General features: G+C 45.9%; 1 protein-coding gene across 3 annotated transcripts in view; it reads right to left on the bottom strand.

The window, feature by feature from the left end:
* The window catches only part of MGAT5 (alpha-1,6-mannosylglycoprotein 6-beta-N-acetylglucosaminyltransferase), a 338,284-nt gene that overhangs the window by 205,416 nt on the left and 120,185 nt on the right, over positions 1-12,683 (bottom strand). The window contains exon 3 of one of the 3 annotated variants that reach the window (XM_042948514.1): positions 7,155-7,537. In XM_042948514.1, the coding sequence (XP_042804448.1) occupies positions 7,155-7,395 (241 nt within the window). In that variant the 5' untranslated portion in view covers positions 7,396-7,537. Of the gene's footprint in view, positions 1-7,154; positions 9,766-12,683 lie in introns of those variants that run through there. The other 2 variants (XM_042948515.1, XM_042948516.1) reach the window with 2 other exon arrangements.

The following is a 12,683-nucleotide window of genomic DNA, read 5'->3' as shown; positions in this document are numbered from 1 at the left end:
ACGCTCTGACTGTCACCCCTGAGGCGCTCCTCAGACGTGGGGCCTCGCTGGCCGTGCTTGGAAACCGGGCCTGGCTCTGCAGAGGCGGGGAGCCTGGAGGGGAGAGCCACGTGGGGGGACAGCCACCACACACCCCTGGAGAAGCCCCAAGCCCAGAGAGCCCTGGTTTAGGTCCTAAGCTTTTTAAAGCAGAAAAGGTCTTTCTTTAATCACACCAGCCACATCCCTGTAATCACGTCCTCCTCAGACACACCAAACAGCCCAGCTCTTTTTTTTTTTTTTTCTGCCTACCAGTGTCCCTCCAAATCAGTGTGTTTCCCTCAAGGGTGAGCATCGTTGCTTCGACAGTGGTGGTGTTCCCCATCACCCCAGCCCTCCAACACAACAGGCCCTTGATCCTATTTATAGGAACAGAGGCAAAAAGGAAAAAGCAAATAAGTAAAATTTTAAAACACCATTCACAGGCTTTTTAAAATTTTTCTTTTTAATGTTTATTTATATCTGACAGAGAGAGACAGCGCATGTCGGGGAGGGGCAGAGAGCGAGGGAGACACAGAATCCGAAGCAGGCCTCAGGCTCCGAGCTGTCAGCACAGAGCCCACGAACCGTGAGATCATGACCTGAGCCGAAGTCAGATGCTTAACTGACCGAGCCACCCAGGTGTCCCCACAGGCTTTTTTATCTCCAGTGAAATCCAACCTAAGTTTTCTTCATCTTCTTTTTCACAGCAGAGGTGGAATGAAACACATGTAAAGACTCTTCTAACTCTCCAAACGTTACCCCGGTCTGCAATACAGGGCAGGGGCTACCTTTTATGAGCTACTTCAGGCAGCCACACTGGCATCACCGTGGGGGTCTCCCGTTAGACTATGAGCAGAACCCCAAGTGATGTTAACATCTCAGAAATGGGAATCCCCAGGTCAATGAGGGCCACCTAAAGCCCAAAGGAGTTACTGCTCCACTGCACCTTGATCTGCAACCAAAAACCCTACCATGTTTCTCCAGGGCTTGCGGTATGCAAGCCCCACCTCGTTAAGGTAACAGGAAGCACTTCCTTTCTACTTACCTCCCTTCCCATGGTGGAGGTAACAGTGGATAACAGTGCAGGGTCAAAGCCCCCAAGAAGGGGCAGACCAGGCTCACTCACAAGAACATCCATCCCCCTTCACCTCCCTCCCTCTCCCATCACACTGAGGTCCACAGCCCACAGGGCCCACCTTCCACATGGTTCCTGGCTTACTTCGTTCAGCTACAGCAAGTCCGTTGGGTCCCTAGAGGGTGCATGCAGGCCTTAGGCACACACCCTGCCGTCTGCCTCACTTGTTCTGCCTCAACTGAGCTCTGCCCTACCTCTGCACCCTACCCGGCAACCTCTGGTGTCAGTAGGGCTAACAGACACCTCCCGAGAGAGGCCTTCTTTGACCTTCTCATTCCAAGTAGCTCCTCAAGTGCTTTTTTTTAAAAATCACATATCCCAGGGCGCCTGGGTGACTCAGTCGGTTAAGCATCCAACTCTTGATTTCGGCTCAGGTCATGATCTCACGGTTCGTGGGACTGAGCCCCACGCTGGGCTCTGTGCTGAAAGCTCAGAGCCTGCTTGGGATTCTCTCTCCCTCTCCGTCTCTGCCCCTCCCCTGCTCATTCTCTACCTCACTCTCTCAAAAATAAACAAACATTAAAAAAATAATAGAATCACATATCCCTGTGTCATTTTTCTTCCTGGAATTTATTACTATCTGATGGTTATGTCAGTTAGTGTTTCTCCCTTCCATAATGAGCACAGCCTCCATGAGAGCAAGGACCTTGTTCATCTTTTCCTAGCTGTATGCACAAAACTTATACAGCACTGCTATATATCTGTGAAGGGCACAGTCATTCCCCAAAGCGCTAGGCTTGAAGGCTAACAGCCAATCGAGGGGACAGCAGAGGCTCAAGAAGTCAGGGGGGACCAGGAGACAGGAGCTAAGGCAGAGCAGGAGATCAAGCAGGGAAGCCAGCAGCAGGGAAACAGAATACTGGGCATAGGGGAAGGGGGTGGCAGAAAAGCTGGTGACCAGTCCAGAGCCATGTCCCGGCATCCAGAGCAGCAAACAGGCGAGAAAGGTCAGCGTGAATAAGATATGGATGGGCCACAAAGGGAGGCAGTCTCTCACTGCCCCAGGTTCTATTCCTGTTAACTTAGAGAACATAGGTGGATCGGGCCTGTGTCATAGCTAAGAGGTGATCACTGAGCATCAGAATTTGGGTCAGGCCACCAGAGACAGAGATCAATTCACCTCAGAAATAAGAAGGGCATTGACTAGGGTGGGTAACAGAATTCATGACACAATCCCCGCGACAGGCATGGCCCTGCCACACGGGCCTGGGAGAGGCAGTTCAGGCTGCACAGAAGGCCCTGGCTGTGCACATTCCCCCAAGAATGGACTGACAGACGAGCACACAAGAAACGCCCTCCATCCCGCACAGACGAATGTTCCAACTGTTCTACACGGGCTACCCGGGACGTGTTCCAGGCACTACTTCTGAATTACCAAACCCCAAAAGAAGTTGAGAAGTCTCTTTTCAAGTCAGAACAAGGATGGGGGATGAGATGTTTGAAAGTCCTGCTATCGTTTGAGGACTAATCAAACTAACACCCCCTGACATGCAGCACCTTGTTCACACGGTACAATCACACGGTGAGATAGGAACGGATACTCACTCTCAAAGTAGTCTGGGTCCCTAGGGCCCTGGCCATGCAGCCAGGATGTGGCAAAGCCAAACTGGCTGGCTCCCCCTAACCACTAACCTCATACCTGCCACTCAGAAGCATTTTCAGAGGACAGAGAAATAAGACATGTTGACGTACATCTTATAAGGATGTCTTCAGTGAATTCAAACGCAGAGATGAAAGAGTCTTAGCATACCAAACAAAATCCCTTAGATAGACTTCCCTGGGGATAGATCAGGGCTTAACAAACATTTGGGAGGGGGAGCACCTGGGTGGCTCAGTCAGTTGGACTGACTCTTGGCTTTGGCTTGGGTTGTCGTCTCATGGTTCTTGGGTTTGAGCCTTGAGTTGGGCTCTGTGTTTGTGGTGAGGAGCCTGCTTAGGATTTTCCCACTCCTCTCTCTCTCTCTGCTCCTCCCCTACTCCCTCTCTCACAAAATAAATAAACTTTAAAAAAAAAAGAAAGAAAAAACATTTTTGGTAAAGGAGCAGAGAGTAAACCTTTTAGGCTTTACAGTCCCTGTGGCAACTACTCAACTCTGCCATTGTAATGCAAAGATCCCTAGACGACAAACCAAGAGACAAGGAGGATTCCAAAGGCTTTACAAATAAGAACAGGATGCTATGACCCACAGTGCCCATAGCTTAGATCCCAGAAGTCCTGGGAAACTGTGGAGTCAAGGAGGGGCACTCCAATGAGTGTTTCAGACTGAATTATGGGGACTACTGAAAGATGGAGTCAGCAGGTTTTAGGTGTCCCGTAAAATAAATCCTGTTTTACCATGTTTCTCTGTTACTACAGTTGTTATCAATAATTGGGAGTGGTTCTGTTTCAATAAAAGTTGATTTACTCAAACTGACAGAAGTCCGAATTTGACCCACAGGGAATAGTTTGCTGAACTCTTCAGCTCTAGGACCTCAAGCCAGGGTTTCTAAAAAATCAGTAATAATCTAAAGTTAGCTATTACGATTCCTCAAATACCTTCCAGGGCTACTGAAGACACGTTTGTAGCATACTGAGAGCCTCTGATGATGCCAATATGGGGATGGGAGAAAGAGGGTGGTTTTCTTTTCTGGTCTATTAATGGGATTACTTCGTAGTGGGCACAGATCCCAGCCATAAAGGATCAGTTCTTCATTCTCTCAGAGCAGACATCTAGCCAGCGCTCTGTACATGGGCTGCATCTGTGGCCGAAAAAGAGACTGCAAACCCATGTCTCATGCATCTTCATCCCCATTCCACCAATCCAACTAAACCACTGAACATCCTGCAGTCCCTGCATCTTTTTTTATGTGTGTTTTTTTTAAGTTTATTTATTTATTTTTAGAGAGAAAGAGAGGGAGACAGACAGACAAACAAGGAGCGAGCAAGGGAAGGGCAGAGAGAGGAGAGAGAGAGAATAGCAAACAGGCTCCACGCTGTCAGTGCAGAACCCTATGGGGGGCTCGAAGTCATGAACCGTGAGATCATGACCTGGGCCAAAATGAAGAGTCACACGCTTAACTGACTGAGCCACCCAGGAGTCCCGGCATCATCTTCTGACATCAACCACCAGAGCTGCCTGGCTGTTGATGTGCCCACAACTGGTACTGATAGATTCCAGGGGAAGCACACATCAGCAGAATGGCTCTCCAGCTTTCTATGACTGGCCCTGGACTATATCGCCTTGCTCAATCCCAGTTGTTGGTGCCCAGAACTGAGAAATGGAGAAAGCCAAGCTGTCCAATTTTAAGTGACAGGAACCAGGTATCTGCTTGAAAACTTCCATAAGATGCTGTTAGTGTTTGCTGTTTCACTCTTAGTGCAGTGATTCTCCAAGGTGGGGAGGGAGGCAATTTTGCCCCCCATGTCTACACACATTTTTGGTGGTTACAACCAGGGGGGTGCTACTGGCATCTAGTGGGTAGGGCCACCCGAGATGCTGCTCAACATCCTGCATGAACGAACAATCCCCACAACAAAGAATTATCTAGCTCCACATGCCACAAGTGCCCAGGTGACAAACTGTTTTAGTGGGATTTTGCCACATGATGATCCAATGCCTCAAGCGCACAGGCACAGTCCAGTGAAATTCCACAAACTCAGCTCCAAAGAACACTTTGATTGACATGCCTAGCTGATGAGATGAAAAGAGAAAAACAGCAGTGTGTGTTGCATTTGCCGGCAGGGGCTGTTTGTTTGTTTCTTTGTTGTTTTTGAGAAAAAGAAAAATTACTTTGCTAAGGTTTATCTGTGAAAGGAAATTGGAATCAATTTTTGTAGTATCTTTGCGCTCCAAACTCCTACGTTTATAAGCATATAATGTGGGGCTGAAGTTCTAACAGACTACTCTGGGGTTCTGGTAACTTTCTACAACACATGAGGTCTGTGAGGTTGAAAGCTAAGACCAGATCACTACCCTTTAGAAAACCGAGGAAGCTAAGACCAGATCACTACCCTTTGGAAAGCCAAGGAAGCCTAGCCTAGGAAGATGTTCAGCAGCAAACAAGAAATAAAAACATTCAAAACAACTAGGAAAATTTTAATTCTATAAATTTATCATTTATGGGTTTTCTTCTTTCCCACGGAAAAAGTGTGACAGACTGAGATAAACAGAAGGAGGAAATTACAAAGGAACTACTCCCCTATTCCCCAAAATATTTAACACGGAATGTACCGAACCAGAAACCTGAAAGAGGTGTCTATTTTACTTGTTATATTTACTTGTTACACATGAGTGACACTAATGGTGACGATTTGCTTTATTTATTCGTTCTGATGGCTTACCTACAATATTTGGGAAATACAGAAGACTGAAGTCCATGATTTATTTAAAAATCCACTCTGAAAAACTACCTAGTTGTTTTTCAGTGCGGACTCTCAAAATGGAGTCTCATTTTTTATCCATCAGATCAAAAAAAGGTGGCATTTATTCAGGCATATTGAGAGCCCATGCCTATTGACATTGCCAAATCCAACAGATTAAAAGCAGACAGCGTGATTATTCCAATAGTAGGCACTACTGACAGTGTTCAGTAGGCACTGAAAAAGAAATTTCCACATTATACATTAAAAGCAACCATTTTCTCCTTACCAAAACATATAGCTGAAATTTAAAAGTAACCACATTTCCTGGATCCTTTCAAAAAGAAAAACAAATTATGTCAAATTAAGTATGACTTCCTGTGTTTGAATTCAAGCTTCAAAATGCTGCTATACATTTTCAGGAAATCACCATTTGAACTTCATATACTTTAGAGTCCGTAACTGCGGTGTCACAATGTATAACAGCAAACCTTTCCACCTCAGCCAAATCCATTCTTGCATCTCATTTATATTACACCTCTGGGTCCCAAACCCTGAGGCCATTAAAGTCTGCATTCAGTGACTAGACTTGTCAATGAGCAAGAATGACAGGACATCTTCTATGGAGTAAGTCCATTCTCATCCTTGGTGATCATAGGAGAGCTGGGAGATAGGCTCCCCACGACGTCCTACGATCCAAATTTCATCTACAATTTTTGTTTGTATTGTGTATGTATGCTTTTTCAAGTATTTTGCATATACCCATATACACGTTTTTGTACATATACATAAAATATCAGAAAAATATACAGTGACATGTTAATTGTGGTTAGTTCCTAGAGTAGGTTTATATGTGATTTTCTTTATTCTTGGGTTTCTCTTTTGCATGTCTACAGCTTCCAAAGTTTTCTATATTAAGCATAACTTTTGCCAAGAGAAAAATAAATACTATTCTGTATGTATTTTTTTCCCCTCAACCTCATTTCTAAAAGAGTTTTTAGGTACCCAACAAAAAAAAGCAACGTGTACAAAAAGACTTCTTTTGAAATAAGGGCAATGAGAGGCAAGGGCAAGAAACAAGAGCAGGCAACACTGAAGAAGCTGAAGACTAAAGCTATTAGCCAGCACATAAGACCAAGTGTCCTACATACTAGCCAGAGGGAGGCACACGTTGGACTCTGAGTTTCTCATCCCCCCCAGCCCCCCCGCCCTGTCCTTACCTCACCCTCCTCCCCTAGTCCTCCTTCCACCCTGCATTCCTCCCCACCCTCTGTACCTTACCACCACACAGCCTTAATTAAGTTTTGTTTAGGGAAAGATAACAAGAATATTTTTCTACATTCCCTGATCATACTCCCGGATGAGATCGTGCAATCCAGAAATGTGCTGCGGGAAAGGGAGCTAGCTGGACATACAACCGAGTGCTACTGCTCTGCCCCCACTGGTCCTGGGACTGAGTGTTAGTGTGCACAAGAACTCAGTCTCCCCAAGGACATGGCTTTAACTTTCTAAAAGTGTCCCTCTGTGTGCAACTCCCTGCCACGAAGGCAGTGGCAAGGGAGGCACTCAATCCATGATAAAACCAAGGCTGCGAGCCTCTGGAGTCACTTTGAGGCAAAGCCACATCCCACCGAGAAACCCCAGAAGCACCGCGCTTACCGTAAGCTGTCATGACACCGGCGTATGGCCCATCCACCACATTCCGGTTTTCTTCTGCCAGCGCCTTGATGTACCTCTTGCTGAGGTCCAAGATCTGCTCACGCAGCATGGAGCTGCTCTCAGGCTGAGTTCGCTGCTGGATGGTGAAATGCAGGAGCATCATACCCCAGATAAAGCCAAAAGTCACAAGGAAAAAGCCCAGCTTCTGAGAGGACAACTTCCACGGAGTAAAGAAAGCCATTGCTCTCCAGCAACTTCACCTGCCCTTGGCTCTTAAAGCGCAGAAGGGAGACACAAGTTCATGGTGCAGGCTGGGTTTGTGGGCACGTCGCTCTCACTCCGGCTCCTGCGTCAGCTGATTTCCTTTCCTCATTTCCATTCTGCTGTGAAGAAGGGGGAAAGTTAGTAGAGTGGTCGTGGCCAAACACAGTGAAACAAACCAGAAGCCACGTTTTCACTCAATTGGCTCCAAAATGCAAACTTCCTTTTTTCTTCATTTGCTGGTTCAATATCTTATGTTATGATTCCAGATCTGTAAGCTGAGAGGGGAAATCTGGCTAGGCGACAAAAGCTGCACAAATACAGAGGAGGAAATGTGTGTCTGACTATGTTAACAGGTGTAGCAGGGCTGTTCCAGTCTGGACCAAGTTCAAAAACAGGAAGCCTGTTTTACAAGGTGGGGAGGAGATGGAAGGGTATTCTACTGAATGTCAGCAAAAACCCAAGTGGAGGGCAGAGCCCTATCAACATGGGGTAGTCGTGTGCATCTGTAAATTGAGCTTACAAAGTCATTAGTATGTGCTCTGGCAAAGATTTGAGCATGCTGCTGGAGAGGTGAGCAAGAAAGTGGGCGCCTCCTCAGGGGGCTAGACCAGGAAAGGGGAGAAAGCCCCCGTATTACGTAAGTGTGGCCAGCTCTCATTAGCAGTGTCCAGAAAGAGAGGAGTTGAATCTCTCAGGAACCACCAGGTGGCCTCTCCTCGGGCACCAGCGCAGAGAAGCTATGCCAGGGTACCCGGTGATCTTCCTGTTCTAGCTACCATGAGTGAAAGAGGCACCTCGGCACTCATTTGCATACTTCAACTCAGAAAATATGGAGCACGTGATTAAGACTCCTTTCCTGTAACTCTCACTTTCACTCACACCATGCAGCAAAATGTGAGTACGGTACAAAGGCACAGTTTCGATCCTGATCAGGTAGATCCTATTTGGTGCCCTATTCGGGCCAAGGTCTTAAATCAGTCTTCCTAAAAAAATGAGGCTCAAGTAGAGGTTGTAAATGGGTTATAAGTAGGCCAAACTCTCCAACCCCTCAATCAGAGTCTTGGGCCCAAGGACCAGCCAGCTTACAAATGGCACCATTTTCTAAGTGTGCCAAGGGAAAAGCTGAGCTCCTATGGGGTACTAACCCAGGATGTATTCAGAGTGTGCATTATGTTTTAGTTCAAAGCATTCTTCTTTGTAAGCCATCTAAGAAGAAATGATGGTGAGCTCTTGGAGCATTTGGCTTTCAGGATCTATAATACGGTGGATCTGGGTTGGTCTTCCTTTTCACTGTTTCTTCACCTACGAACAGCCATTAGTAGCTTGTAGTATCACTGCCAACAGCAACTGATAAATTAAATTCTAGGTATGTCCCAGGGAGTGGGATAAATGCTTTTTGTGCCTTAGTTCACTAAATTCTTAGAAGAGTCTTACATGGTAAAAATTACTAATATCATCTGTTTTGGAGATGAAGAAACAAAGGCACAGAGAGATGAACTTGCCAAAGGTCACCAGCTATGAGGCAGAAGGATAAGCTAGGGACAGCCTAGGATAGTACAGCCTGTCCCACCATGCCCTGTCTCCCCTATGCCACCCCTCTTTCCCCACCAGCCTGTTTATCTATGGCCAACATCTGTTTGTACACACGCTTAAAGGGTTGTAAAAAGCAACAAAGAAGAAAATGTGACAGAAATCCTATGTAGCTCAGAAGCCTAAAACACTTACTACTGGCCCTTAACAGAGCAAGATTACCACCCTCTGAATTCTAGGCAACTGGCTCTGCAAAGCATGGTCCCTAACTCAACAGCAGAAGCACCAGTGAGAAATGCAAATGCCCAGGCCCCAACACAGACCTACTTAATCAGCAACTCTGGAGGGTGGGTGAGGGGCAGGCAGCAATCAGTGCTTCGACAAGTCTCCCAGGCGACTTTGATGCCTACTCAAGTCTGAGAGCCTCCGACCCAGGCAGATGGATATCACCTCTATGCTATACCACTGCACCGTCTATACAGTGTGGCTCAAACTCCCTTTTGCAATACTGTAACACTTCAATTCTTCCGTCCCAGGCACACCCCCTGCACCTGCTGGTCAGTTATCACCATAACCCCACACCATAACTCCTTCTCCAGGGTCTCCCCGTATTCACTCAAGCTGCTCTCCCTACCTGGCTGGCCCTCTGCAGATCACACTGATAAATCCAAACCTGGTCTGTTCCCCAAGCCCCAACTCTGGTCACAATGGCTTCAGACAGCCCATAAGGTCCCTTGCTAGTCTTCAGTTTAAACATTTGTCTGTTAGGGCGCTTGGGTGGCTTGGTTAAGCATCTCTTTTTTTTTAATTTTTTAATGTTTATTTATTTTTGAGAGAGAGAGAAAGAGACAGAGCATGAGCAGGGGAGGGACAGAGAGAGAGAGGGGGAGACACAGAATCTGAAGCAGGCTCCAGGCTCTGAGCTGTCAGCACAGAGCCCGAAGAAGCATCTGACTCTTAACTTCGACTCAGGTCATGATCTCAGGGTCATGAGACTGAGCTCCGCATTGGGCTCTGTGCTGACTGTGGAGTCTGCTTAAGATTCTCTCTACCCCTCCATGTGTGTACTCTCTCTCTTAAATAAAAAGTAAAATAAAACACTTGTCTATATAGATTATTTGCCAGTTTCACCTGAATGGGATCCCATGACATCCTTTAAGGGACCCTCCCTCCATGTGCATTCTCAGAGAAAGACACCAGCCCCAGGGGCACAATACACCACCTGCTGCCCAGCGAACTTGTCCTCCAGGCACTCTGGCACTTTATTTAGCCCTTCCTTTTCTTTCTTTCTTTTTTTTTTTTTTTTTTTTTTGAATATATTTATTTTGAGAGAGTGAGCAAGTAAGCGTGAGTAGAGAAGGGGAAGAGAAAGAGGGAAAGAGAGAGTTCCAAGCAGGCTCTGCACTGTTAGCCCGACATGAGGCTCAAACTCACCAACTGTGAGATCACCACCTGAGTTGAAACCAAGGGTCGGACGCCTAACTGGCTGAGCCACCCAGACGCCCCTATTCAGCCCTTCTAAATAAGGGTGAGCAGCACCTGCCTTTTCTTTCCTCCACTCCTTCTATGGTGGATCCTGAGCACTTCCTGCCACCGGTCCCCAGGGACTGAACAAGCAACACAAGAGAGATCTCAGCCTCATGGGGCTTCTGTTTTAAAGCCACCACTCGAACTGGGGGCTGCCCCTGGGTCCTTAGGAAGTGACTGCACTTCCTGTTTGATAACTCACAGCAGTGAGTCAACTGTACCCCAGGGCTGAAGGGATTTTCCTAGGGCAAGTACACTAGATGCTATACTAAAATGACAGTCATCTGGCAATCTTCTTTACTATTTTAAGGAGGAACCCCAAATGTATGCAAGAATTACCTGTTAACTTTTAGACACGCAACTCCACTCCACTTCATCAGTGAATCCCCTGAAGAAGCTGCTAAAGGCTGCAAAGTGGAAGCAAGGGCAAGGCCAGGCCCAAAAACTGAAAAAGGGCCCCCACTAGAAGGTGGCGTGCTTCTCTGCCTTGACCTTGGGAAGAGTCACAACTGCCCAGGCGGCACATTTGCAGGGCAAAAAAGGTGGTCGAGAAAGCCAGCCAAGGTTAAATGACACCAGCTCAGAGACATACAAATTGGGAGTGAAAATCCCCAATCCCAAACTCAGAGAATAGCTCTGATTATTGAGGGCCCAGATATCAAGTAACCACAGAGCTGTGAGGAATAGTCTCTTCTCCAGTGGAATCTACAGTGTGAAATAACAGCACCTATTCTAGCACAGCCACAGCACATGCAGAGAAGTGGATTAGAACTCATCTGTACAATTCCTACCAACATAGAATTTTAAAAACCTCTTCCAAATCATTATCTGGAAGACACCCCTAACTTCCACAGTAAAGGGAGGACAACAGGACAGCAATCCTCACCAGAAGGTGCTAGAGCCATGAAAGAACTTAATGATCACCATCAGTAATGGCCACAAAATTCATCAAGAGGCTGCAGAATAGTGATCGAAAAGCAGTCAATCCAGCAGAGAATCTACCTGTCTCCAGACTTTCTAATGTAGGTAGAATCCTCTGGCAAAATGGAGCCAATAGACACTAAAAGGGCAGACAGTCTATCTCAGAAGCCCTTGTTGCCAACCTGAGTAATGCCAGCCCAAGGTCACGACTCCATGAAGAAGTCTGCACCAAGTATGTTTGCAATGAGCTAAGCTTCTAGGTCCATCACTGCCACTCAATGCCCTAAGACCCATTTCTTCCATTCCTGTGCTTCAAAAATAGCGGCATTCATTTCCTTCCTTCCCATTCACTCCTCCACACAATAAAATCTGGCTTCCACCTTTCCAAAACTGGTCAAAGATCTTTGGCAAGGAAATATGTCAGTTCTCTTCATTTAAAAAGTAAAAGCATATGAAAAGATGAGCAAAATCATTAGCCATTAGGGAAATGTAAATTAAAACCACAATGAGATGCCAATTCATACCCGCTAGAATGGCTATAATCCAAAAAGATAGACAAGAACGAGTACTGGTGAAGATGTACAGAAATCGGAACCTTTATATATTATGAGTGGGAATGTACAACCGTGTAGCTGGTGTGGAAAATATTCTGGCACTTCCTCAAAGGGTTAACCACAGAATTACCATGTGACCCAGATAACTGCACTCCTAAAATTCTCCCTGAAGAAATTAAAGTATATGCCCACACATAAAAACTTGTACACAAACATTCACAACAACCTTGTTCATAATAGACCAGAAAACCCCCCAAAACTCAAAAGTCCCTCAACCAACAAATAGATGAGAAAAATACATATAATGGAATACTACTAAACCAGTAAGAATAAGTTAGGTTGCAATATGTGCTACAACATGGATGATCCCTGAAAACACTATGCAAAGCGATAAAAAGCAGTCACACACACACACACACACAAAACTACATATTGTATCATTCTACTTTTATAACATGTCTAGAGGAGGCAAATCTACAGACCCAGGAAATATAGCAGTCATTGTTCAGGGCTTGCAAAAATGGAGGAATTGGGAGGTGACGACCAAGGGTTTATCTGGGGGATAATGAAAACGTTCCAAACTTAATTGTGATGGCTGCACAATCCTGTGCATGTATTCATAACACTGCATTATAGACTTTTAATGAGAGAATTTTAGGATATATAAATCATATCTCAATAAAGCTGTTACTGTAAAAAGCAAACTCACCTCCAAAGTTGGGGGCACGAAGAG

This window comes from Panthera leo, chromosome C1 (genome assembly GCF_018350215.1).
Source record: "Panthera leo isolate Ple1 chromosome C1, P.leo_Ple1_pat1.1, whole genome shotgun sequence".
In the NCBI taxonomy this organism is placed as follows: Eukaryota; Metazoa; Chordata; class Mammalia; order Carnivora; family Felidae; genus Panthera; species Panthera leo.
Note: the sequence above shows the minus strand (reverse complement) of the source record. Positions and strands in the feature narration are given on the sequence as shown.